Genomic DNA, 12,048 nt, shown 5'->3' with positions numbered 1-12,048 from the left:
TTAATTCAACAGTTGAATTAAGTTTGTTATTTAAATGACTTAGGTGATAAGAAAAAAAAGGTGAAGAATTGAAATACAATAAGGTAAGATAGTATGGAGGGATGAAAAAGATTTAAGAAATGGTGTAAAAATGATTTAGGTATTTATATAAAAAAATAAAATTTTAAAAATTTTATTTTAAATTTCTTGCCCAGCCCGATGGCCAAAGGACTGAAACTTGGCCTAAAGGGTCCCTATTTTGGCCCAAACCTCTATTGGAATTGGGTTTTGTCTCAATTCGGGTTAAAACATGACTACTGACTATGACCTTATTCATTGGAGATGGTCTGAACGTCACACTAGCTTAGCAATAATAATGTGGTTCAAATTTGCCTTTAACGAGAATCAAACATCTCAATTACAAATGAAAAAAAAAATATTACTAAACTGTAGTATTAAGTGTCAAAATTTAGTTATTTAATTACATAAAAACAGAATGATACAAAATTGAATCGTAACCGTCAATGCAATCATGAATAAACAAGTGTGATGTTATCTGGGTCGATCGACCCCCATCTTCTTTGGTACATGTACTGAACAATGATGCCTTATCTTATCCTCATTAATTTGTCTTGACAGGGTATTGTAACCCTCTACTCTGTTTTTTTGCTTTGTTGTTTTAGCTTGCCTCGTTGTAGGCTTCCGTGTACGTTTTGACATCTTTGCCCTGGAATTTCATTCTCAGTTACTACCATAAAAAAAAAAAAAAAAAAAAAAAAAAAAACAAGTGTCGTCTATGATGGAATGGAGAACCCACTTTGGTCCCCATGATAGGGTGCCAATATATAGCCGGGCAAATTTCATGTCATATTCCTAGATAAATGATGCCTGGTTTTATCAGTATTGTAAATATTCTGATTCTTAACTTTTTATGTGTTTATTAACAAGATAATGTTGAGAAGATTAAATTTTTAAATTAAATTTTGTAAATCAAATGATGTGAACATTGATAATTGGATTACTATTTAAGTGTTGATTAACATGTTTATTTACTATTGGTGACACATCATTTAGTTTAAAAATCGATCTCCGTAAGCATTACACTTATTAACACCATGGAATCGAGATTCTTTTCAAATTTCTGTGTCAGGAGCGGTCCAACTCGTAAATCCAGACTACCCAAATTAAATTTTGAGGCTCTCATTTACCCATTCTACTAGCCTACCTCATACAAAACCAAGCCCTAAAACTGTCTGAAACTCTCTCTCTTAAATAGCCCAAATTTTAGATTCGTCAACTCTAGACACAGAGATCTTGAGAGAATCTTAATTCAACAACATGCACTATAAAAAATTATATTACAATCAGTAATATAATTTTGTATATATATTCTTTAAGTGGTGGGAATATCATGATGGATATGGTATTTATTTTCTACACAATGTGTTTCTCGAGTGCCAAACTCTCCCCCCTCCTGTAGTACATAAAATTTGCACGAATCCTATCTTTCTTTCTCCTCTATTTTCACTCATTAATGTAAATATATCTTAGCATATAAAAAAAGTATTACACACATCCTCTCATTGTTCTAAAAATTCCTGCCTAGGCGCTAGGCGGTTGGCCACTGTCTGGATTAATGCCTAGACGTTTGAAAATTAAGAAATGACACCTAGACCTGGTTGGGTGCCCACCTAGACCGTCTAGGTACCCACCTAGGTTGCAACTCACTTAGACATAAAATAGATAACTTTTATTTTGCATTTTATTTTTTTCAATAAATTGTAAGAGACTTGTTGAATACTTAAATGAATACACATTATATGCATGTTCCCCATGTTTTCATTATGTTCCAATACTTCCTAATATATATGTCATTCTATTTTTGTAATTTATAATGAAACTATATATATTTTAAGTATAAACAGACATTTATTTACACAAAATATAATAAATGTACTTAAATCAGCTTAGTCTGCCTAGGCACTAGACCTCAGCTCACCGCTCGATTAATACCTAACATCTTTTAGAACCTTGATCCCGATGTATGTAGTTAAGAATTTTGGCATTCGGCCTACCCACCAAACCAACATATCCCTTTCATTTGTGGGGGCATATTTGTTCATGGATTTGTGGGGGCATATTTATTCATGGATTTGGCCGATTGAGAGATGTGAAAAAGGGTGAAATCTTAGCCCTACAAAACCCAAATCTTCAGACTTAATTGGGACAATACTCCTCTTATCTTATTTATAAGATGTGCAAGTGAATGTAGTTATCAAGGGTACTTATGCTTCTTTCACGTCTACATCTTCAAACCGAGGAAGCACTCAAAGAGACATTAGCAATTGTATTTAGAGTAGTGCTATCCGTTCACTTATTTTTATCATTCACACACTCATCTTAATTTTTAGCCATCAAATTAAATGAATTAAAAAAAAATCAATGCATAAAAATTTAACAAGAGGTGGGTGTATGTGAGGTTAAAAGGGGTGTGAGAATATGTTGACCCTAGAAATTACAAAACCTACGTGGCGCGCAGGCCGAGTATATTCTAAGCTAACTACGTCCTTCGGTGATTGCGGGGCGTGCCAACTCGTCGGCCGAGGCTCGGCCGAGGAGTAAATTTGATGATGCTGCGTTGGGTCGCGCTACTGACTTATGCGTCTTGCGATTGCGGCCGAGAAAGGAACACGTCTCGGCCTCTTGGGTTCTCGAGCCTGAAGACAAGGCTGCTATTTCTTACAAAGTTCACGAACCGAATTCGGCTTACAATGTGCCGAATGTAATAAATGTAACACCTCACCTCGCCGAGAAGGCTAATGAGATGACCTCGACCAACAAGGATTCGAAAACCCTTCTCGACCGAGACTTGGATAGGCAATCGACCGTTCTCGCCGCAGTGCTGTTGATGCCAACGGAAGATACTGCGAGACCGACCGACTCTACGGTGACAGAGCTATCTATGCCGACTTAAGATATCACCGGTTGCTTCCACAGTGCTGTTGATGCCAACGGAAGATGTGTCAGCGAAAAAGGAAAAGAAAAAGATCTCAAGTTGTGAGAGTTTGCGCAGGGCAATTTTTATGTTGATTTTGTAGGGGTCTCCTCTTCGTTGCTACTGCCTCTGTATTTATAGGGATGTGCTGCCGAGTATTGCGTGAGAATTTCTTGACGTGGATCAGACTCTTATTTCAAATTCCCATATCTGACGTGACTTGATCTTTAAAGGATTTGATCTTTGGTGACGTGGCTTCACCACTTGCTTTCCTCCATCCATCTTCACGGAACCAACCCAAGAAATAAGCATTAAAAACCTAGCCTACCTTATCATCACATCACCAAAAAGACCTACGTTCCTAGGCTTCCTTTAAATGAATATTAAATTCATTTTATCTCATAATTTCATCCCATCCATGCATCATGCATGCATCTCAACAAACCATCTTGATCGATTCCAAGCTACGTGCTCAACAACATTTATCCACCATTTATCACCCACTTTTAAATGGATAATAACAATAAAATACTCCGATGCTCTAATCTACCTCACGTTTAAATCCCAAGAACCCCAAATTAAATAGAACTGTACTGCTCAATTTGAAGATATAATTTGCACCTCATCTTATACAAGAAAAAATCAAGATAATTTTTTTTAAACGATAAATATTATGATAAAAATCATAATATTATCCTTTAACAATAAAAATTATCTCCACTTTTCCATCCGACGGTTGAGAACTACGTTTACTCAACGGCCTTGATTACATGGGCCGATGATGTAAATTTGGGTCCAAACAGAATAATACTACCCTTGTATTTAATAAGCTAAAAGAAATTCAATGTAATGAATGATGTGCTTGATGCGGCAAGTTGAAGTTAATAACTGTGGTTTGTGACGAATTTATGATTTTTTTTTTATATCGGATTCAACTACCTAAATATGTTTTAGATGAAAAATACCCTTAAAAATGAAATTACAATTGTGAATAGAATTGTCATGTGATTGTGTAAACTGGAAGTAAGAATCTGACAAGATTTTGGAATATCAAATATTTTATGACTTGTATTACTTGTACGAAGTGCAGTGGTATTCTAGGATCATACAATCAATATCACTTAGTGAGATAAAACTTTGTTATTGTTGCTTGTATTACTTGTAGGGCAAGTAAATTCACCTATATTTATTATAAATGAAGGCACAAGGCCAAGTAAAAAACACAATTCTCACAAATAGCTAAGCCCTTCTTTTCTCTCTCGAGCGACTCTCTCTCTCTCTCTCGCATCTACATCTAAATATTTTTCACAATGGACAAGGATTGTCTGCCCTTCCACTTCCTGTGCCTTCCTGTTTGTGTGGTCACGATTAAGCCACGTCAACATTTTATATTACTATTTATTTTTGTCTTATTATCTCTATAAAAAATAATATAAAATGTTGACGTGGCTTAACCGTGATCACACAAAATAGGAGGGCACAGAAAGTGAGAGGGCAGACAATCTTTGTCCCTTCACAATAGCGTCATTATTCATAGAAGAATGTAGCAATACAAGCTACAAGTGTCCATGATCATGATGCCTGGTGCAATTTAGAGAGGAAGAAAAGCAAATGGTCGTACGATTCATATTATAGCTTCTATACAAGTGCTCATTGGGTAAACTTATAAATCAACCCGTTACGAACCAGAGTTTGCTTAAGGCCTAACAACAATTAATTTCTCTCAGACATAATGTGCCAGTCAGACCTACAACTACATATCTGATTTTTTTTTTTAATTTTAATTTTAGTATTTTATAATTTGGTGGCCTAACAAAAGTACTAAAAAATTAAAACATTGTTTAACCCAACTTATCCAACAAGAAAGATTTCCATCTCAAAAGCACGTCAAATTATGAGAAATTTTTTCAGTGTGATCTTTACATGAGATGGTACACCACGAATCATTATACAAATAGTGAGGTATGTGTTCTAAAAAGTTAATAACTTAAAAAATAAAATTTCTCATCATTTATATAAAAACAAGTGGTGTACCTTCCATGTTCCGATCATAATTAAAAATTTCTCATCAAATCAATACTTTTAGAATAAAAAAAGGAATAAATAAGGGCACATATTTAGCTATGTTCTATAAAATCTGATTTTAGTCCTATTTTGTAAAAATCGTTATTTTATTATTTGAAACTCAAAGTTGACTTTAATTAGCATATGAAATTTGGTTTTAATCTTATTTTAACCCTTGAAACTAGAAAGTTATCTATATAAAATTCAAAATTCACTGTAATTGTTTTAGATTTGCTAATTTCTTATGTGGATTTAATTTGGGTGCCCTAGGCTAATCAATTTGTTTTTTTATTTTTTCATCTCTTCATTTTCTTTTAAATTTAAAATTCTCTAATTGTTGAATTTTAATGCATAATGAAGAGATCAAAATTAAATTACAGGGGCGTGCTCACCAAAGACACAAAATAAAAAGAGGTATTCATCAATTTCTCTCCTGAACTTATGACTATTGGCCAATTTCCCCCTCAACTTTAATTTTGGCCAATTTCTCCCTCAACTCTCATAATTAGTCAATTTCCTTCCTCAACTTTAATTTGGTCAATTTCCCCCCTTAACTCTCATAATTAGTCAATTTACACCATACTGTTAATTTTTTAATTTGATCATAATTAAACAAGTGTGTGTAAGAAACTAAGTAAGATGTATGTTAATCATTTTCCTATGTCTTTATCCTATTACAAATAGATTAAAATTTAGAATTTTACAATTTATCATAGATAGTATTATTAGTCATAATAAATCAGTATGGAGTAATTTTATTTGATTTTTTACTATACAAAATTGATAACGAAAAGGATTGATGTGTACATTTTTGTATGTGAATACAATTTTCTTTATAAAAGTGAAAGCTAAGTTCAAGTAAATTGTGGAGAATCGAGCTTTAGTGCAAAAATGGCTAGTCAATTCATAATTTTCGACTCCTTATTAAGAATAACCAATTTTATTGAAATAGGTCTAATCCATGAGTTTAAGATTATTATTTCTTCTACATGCTTTAAACCCGATTCATAAATTTTTCTTATAATCAACCCATATCACATACTAATTGTATTATGTTTTTGTACATTTTACCCTATATTATGCATGTGAGTTTATGTTAATTTTAGTACTTTGTTGGAAGTTATTAGAAATGTTGAAAGAAAAAAAAAAGAATAGATGGAAAATTAAAAAAAATTAACAGTAGATTGCAAATTGACTAATTATGAGAGTTGAGGGGGAAATTGGCCAAATTAAAGTTGAGGGAGAAAATTGACTAATTATGAGAGTTGAGGAGGGAAATTGACCAAAATTAAAGTTGAGGAGGGACATTGATCAATGATTACAAGTTTAGGGAGGAATTAATGAATACCTCGTATAAAAATAAAATCGAGTTCAGATGGTAGCTAGAAATGGAGGAGGATTGTCTGCCCTCCAAGTTTCTGTGCCCTCCCATGCTCTCCTGATTGTGTGGTCACGGTTAAACCACGTTAATATTTTATATTATTATTTATTTTTGTCTTATTATCTCTATAAAAAATAATATAAAATATTAATGTGGCTTAATCGTGACCACACAAAACAAGAGGGTATAGAAGAACACCGAAACTTGGAGGGCAGACAATCATCCTCCAGCTAGAAATAAGGCTTTCTTTGATTTTGTGTCCTTGGGTGAGCATGCCTTTTTGACACCAACGTCCTCCATACTTTCTTTTCTTTTTCTCCACTCTTTGTGATTTGACTACACTATTAACCAAAACTGACTCGTGCCTTTTAAGTCCGCTCCCGTACGCTCGCGACCAGAGGCCCGAGCCGCCCTAATTGGCGGACGCCATTCCCTCATCCATTCCAGTTTAATTCACTTCGCGCACGCCCGTACGTAGTCACCGGCTTCTCCGGTCATCTTAATCCCCTTTACTCACCTAATCGGTCACTCCTCCGACCTTTCCACCCGACCAAACCGGTTTCCAAGGACCCATAAACTTCGTGTAAGAGTTCATTACACTATTCTCTGCTACCAAGACCACCAACTGATCCCACGTGTCACCCAGTGACTGGTCCACCGAACCAATAGGAACATCAACCCAATAGATCCGTGCCACGTCACTAGGTTGCAGGGATACACCTGAATTTCGAGACACAGGTGAATTTTCATGTCGCGAGAATTTAGGATGAATTTCTATGAAATTTGACCAAAAGGCAAAGGTTAAATTATTACAACAGCGCTCAGGTTCGAGTACTCATATTCCCACTTCTGTACGTACAACATTCCAATCACGTTCCGCCACGTTATCCCACGTATAGATTCCACAGAATCGAATTTCCGAGAATATCCCTATATTTTGCGAAAATGTTGTACGTGTCCCAAGCTCAACGACGTGGCGCAATATCATTGGACATAAAAGAAAATGGTACAAAAACAGCGACCCTCAGTGCGCCTTTTGCCCGTATTGGATAGGCGATTTTATCAAACCTCCAAAAATAATTAATTAATTAATGAATGTTAAATTATTTAATTTCAATTTTAATTTAATTTAATTTTAATTTCGAAAGCAGAGGACAGAGGAAATGGGAGAGGGAAGAAGAGGGCGCTTTTTTATTTTCTCTCACTCTTTCATTCTTCTTCTCTCTCTCTTCATCTGCTCAGAAAACAAAGGAGGAAAATTTTCTCGGAGTCCAAACAAGTCTCTGTGAGAAGTGACCTGAAGAAGCACCAGCAGCTCTAGATCTGCGTCACTGTTGCAGTCATTCAATGGCGCTGCTTCCGCCCTCGCTTTCTTAGCTCTAAGATTTGGTAAGATTCGCTTCGATCAGAAACCAAAATCACCTATACATACACCTATATGCATACACACATACACATATATATTGTGTATCTATAGTCTCTCTCAGTCTGTGACTGGCTGAGTACCGTCGTCTACTCTTGATCTTCGGGAATGACGACTCTCTCGATATCCATGGATATTTTGTACGGATTTTTGTGTGGTTCAAGCTGTGATTTTTGAGGACTGAGAAATTGTCATATAAATTTTCATTTGTTTCTTTATATTTTACAATTTTGGGAATATCGGTACTGAGATTGTGGTTACTTTGATCCTTGAAAATTGTATTTTGATTTCAGCTGTGCTCACAGATCTATTTATTTTAGGTGATGATAAAATTGCAAAAAGGTTGCAATTTTATGTTGAAATATTTTTTAGGGGTTTGAATTTGTCAGCATAGTTCAATGTTGGTATTATTTCTGATAAAATTAATCACCCATGTGTGTGAATTTTAATTTCTTAATTTCTTAATTTCTTTTGGTTTTTCAATGTTTTATCAGTACTAACAGATATTGATTTCTTAATATTTTTATGTTTTTTTTAGATTGTGTGTGATTTATATGCCATCAAAAGTAAAATCTACATATCCAGTGTACAATTTTTGGTTCATACTTTACTGGAAACTCTGTATCGAAGGGGAGTGAAAGTCCTTGAAAGAGTTAACCGTTTTTACGTACTTTTTGACAATCGACTAATATCAAAAATAGGAAACCAATCTGATTCTTGGATTAGTCGGTTCCTTTTTTTGTATTTATATTCGCGATTGTTAAATCCACCAAACTTGTGTTTCTTCTTTGTAAGAATGTTGTTTTTAGTCTAAAATTGGTTTCATCCTTGTATGGCTACTTTGTTCTTAATCAGAATCGTTGTTTAGACAATTTTATAGTATGGTTTCTTTTTGGGACGTTTAGTTCGTACGTGTGTTTGTATGTGTAATACATATATATATATATATCTATATATTTCATGTAGTTTAATTCTACAGTTTGTTATTATTGTGTTCAGCTGGCATCCCAGCAATTGAAAGCATGTGCAATGGATCAGAGCAGATAAAACCCAATTCTTCTCCAGCAGCATCTCTTATATCTGTTGACGAAAGTAGACTTTCCAATACAGCCATGAATCACTTGACAGTTGAAACTGAAGATGCTTTTGCCAGCTTACTTGAGCTTGCTGCAAACAATGACATTCAGAGCTTCAAACGATCGATTGAGCATGACCCTTCTGGCATTGATGAGATTGGTTTGTGGTATTGTCGTCAGAAGGGCTCAAAACAGATGGTTAATGAGCAGAGAACCCCTTTAATGGTTGCTGCTACATATGGTAGCATTGATGTCATGCAGCTAATTCTCTCTCTCTCTGATGCTGATGTGAACCAGGCCTGTGGGCGTGATAGGAGCACTGCTCTTCACTGTGCCGCCTCAGGTGGGGCTGAGAATGCCGTGGATTGTGTGAAGCTGCTTTTAGGAGCTGGTGCTGATCCTAATTCGGTTGATGCTAATGGTCATCATCCTAATGATGTTATAGTTGTTCCTCCTAGGCTACAAAATGTCAAATTAGCTCTAGAAGAACTACTTATGGTAAATGGTTCTGTTGGTGAACAAACTCTCACAGTGTCAACAAGAACTGTACATTCAAGTTCTCCTCCACTGTCAGCTTCCCCAGAAAATGGGTCTCCATCCGCTTTTGATTTTAATTGTTCCCCTACAAAGTCAAAGTTCTATAATTCTCTCTCTTCGGCGTCAGAGAAGAAGGAATATCCTGTTGATCCCTCTCTTCCAGACATCAAGAACAGCATTTATTCAACTGATGAGTTCCGAATGTATTCATTCAAGGTGAGGCCTTGTTCACGTGCATACTCTCACGATTGGACTGAGTGCCCGTTTGTCCATCCAGGGGAAAATGCACGAAGAAGGGACCCAAGGAAGTTTCATTATAGCTGTGTTCCTTGTCCTGATTTCAGAAAGGGGGCTTGCAGACGTGGAGATATGTGTGAGTATGCTCATGGGGTTTTTGAGTGCTGGCTACACCCAGCTCAGTATCGAACCCGACTTTGCAAGGATGGTATAAGCTGTGCAAGGAGAGTCTGCTTTTTTGCTCACACCACGGATGAACTCAGGCCATTATACGTTTCAACTGGTTCTGCTGTTCCTTCTCCTCGCTCGAGCACCTCTGGTGCTTTGGCCATTGATTTTGCTGCTGCAATGAGCCTCTTGCCTGGCTCTCCGTCATCGGTCAATGTCATGTCTCCTTCACCATTTACTCCACCCATGTCTCCATCTGCCAATGGCATGTCACACTCATCTCTGGCTTGGCCCCAACCTAATGTCCCGGCCTTGCATCTGCCAGGTAGCAATTTTCAGTCTAGTCGGTTGAGATCTTCTCTTTGTGCAAGAGATATGCCATCGGATGATTTTGATTTACTGCCGGAGTTTGATATGCAGCAACAACAGCTACTAAATGAATTATCTTGCCTATCGCAACCATCTCTGAGTAATAATTCACTGAACCGTAGTGGTCGAAGGACAACCCTAACCCCCTCAAATCTTGATGATCTCTTCTCTGCAGAGAGCTTATCACCCCGGTACTCTGATCAATCATTGCAATCGGGTGTTTTCTCCCCAACTCACAAATCAGCTGTTCTCAATCAATTTCAGCAGCAGCAGAGCATGCTTTCACCAATCCATACAAACTTTTCCCCAAAAGCTGTTGATCACGCTCTGTTGCAGGCCTCTTACGGGGGCCCATCCTCTGGGAGGATGTCTCCACGGAATGTGGAACCTATCTCACCAATGGGCTCTCGAGTTTCAATGCTAGCTCAACGAGAGAAGCAACAACAGTTCCGTAGCCTTAGTTCACGGGAACTCGGCTCCAACTCTGCTTCCATCGTTGGTTCCTCTCCAAATTCTTGGTCAAAATGGGGATCCTCCAATGGAAAACCAGATTGGGCAGTTACTACAGATGAATTGGGTAAGCTCCGCAGATCATCTTCTTTTGAGCTTGGGAACAATGAAGAGGAGCCAGATCTTTCCTGGGTTCAGTCACTTGTTAAAGAATCTCCTACCGAAATCAAAGAGAAGCAAACACCAAGCTCAGGTGTTACGGCCGCTGATTCCTCCAACGAAGGTTCAAATGCAAACTCCCAAAGGGAGTCTGTCGATCATGCTGTGTTAGGAGCATGGATTGACCAAATGCATCTGGATCTTGTGGCTCAGCAGAACTGACACAACATACGGCCATCCCCGAGGTAGTTAACAAGAATATGTTTTAGTAAGTAACGTAATCCCTTTTTTCGACTCAAAAATTAAACAGCACGCCTTTCTTTTTGGTCCAGATTTTGTTGGCGGGTGCGGAAGGTAGCAGAAGCATGGATTACCTGGTCACCTGAAGAAAATTCATTTCACCATTTATTGTTACAGAAGTTAGAAAAGAGTAAGAATACCTCTGCGTTATACTCGAAAAAATCAGAACCCGGTCTAGGTGTCTTTTCTTCGAAAATATTTTCAAATTTTAGGGCTTTATCATATGATCATCAATTTTTTTCTTCTATGAATATGAAACTGAAAAATCTTATGGCCTGTTTCATATTTTGGTTCGTTTTATTTTCGTTGTCAAATTCGGTACAAAAATTAGGAGGGGTCATTTTATTATCTCACAAGGATTTCTTCGTGTTATGGGCCTGGGCCTCTGGGTGGTACATTTTTGGGGATTGAAAAGGTTGTTCTGGCTTCTAATGTTTTTATTTTTCTGATGTAATTTTGGGGATAAAAAGAGGGAGATGGAGAAATTATGATCCTTCCATAATTGTAACATTCAATTTTTAATGCTAATGGTATTCAAATACTTTTATTTTTCATGTTTTAGTAGCATATTATTCTTTTGGAAAGAGATCTTCATTGGATCTCTTCCACCAAGGTCATTGGATCAAGTGATTCGGGTCTTTCAAAATTCATCAAACGGTTCATTTGTTTTGACCTCTTAAAAGTTGTGATCATTTTTGGCTGTTGGATAAAATTTGGAAGGTCCAAATCAGTCTTGGTGGAAGAGATCTATAGATGATTTCTTTCCTATTCTTTCATCTAGAGCTCGACTCGACTGTGTTAATTAGAAAGTGATTTTCGCCCTCATCTTTGGCTTTTCGTGCACATTTTTATTTTTTTGCCATAGATTAAACGGATTAAAGTGTAGTCAAGGGACGAAAACAAGATGAGT

The 12,048-nt window shown here is 36.7% G+C and overlaps 1 protein-coding gene across 2 annotated transcripts; it reads left to right on the top strand.

Annotated features, from left to right (window-relative positions):
• Positions 1 to 7,545: 7,545 nt before the first annotated feature.
• LOC103454389 (zinc finger CCCH domain-containing protein 30) lies at positions 7,546 to 11,679 on the top strand. 2 transcript variants are annotated; one of them, XM_008393985.4, is made up of 3 exons: positions 7,546 to 7,808; positions 8,842 to 11,083; positions 11,171 to 11,679. In XM_008393985.4, exon 2 carries the CDS (start codon positions 8,865 to 8,867, stop codon positions 11,058 to 11,060), a length of 2,196 nt encoding a protein of 731 aa, XP_008392207.3. In that variant the 5' UTR covers positions 7,546 to 7,808; positions 8,842 to 8,864; the 3' UTR covers positions 11,061 to 11,083; positions 11,171 to 11,679.
• The last annotated feature ends 369 nt before the right edge of the window (positions 11,680 to 12,048 follow it).

The sequence above is a fragment of the Malus domestica genome, chromosome 14 (genome assembly GCF_042453785.1).
Source record: "Malus domestica chromosome 14, GDT2T_hap1".
NCBI lineage: Eukaryota > Viridiplantae > Streptophyta > Magnoliopsida > Rosales > Rosaceae > Malus > Malus domestica.
This window is presented reverse-complemented; position numbering and strand designations above follow the sequence as displayed.

What these genes read in the sequence shown, in the direction of transcription:
- LOC103454389 (XM_008393985.4), top strand. Translation starts at nt 8,865, where the DNA reads ATGTGCAATGGATCAGAGCAGATAAAACCCAATTCTTCTCCAGCAGCA.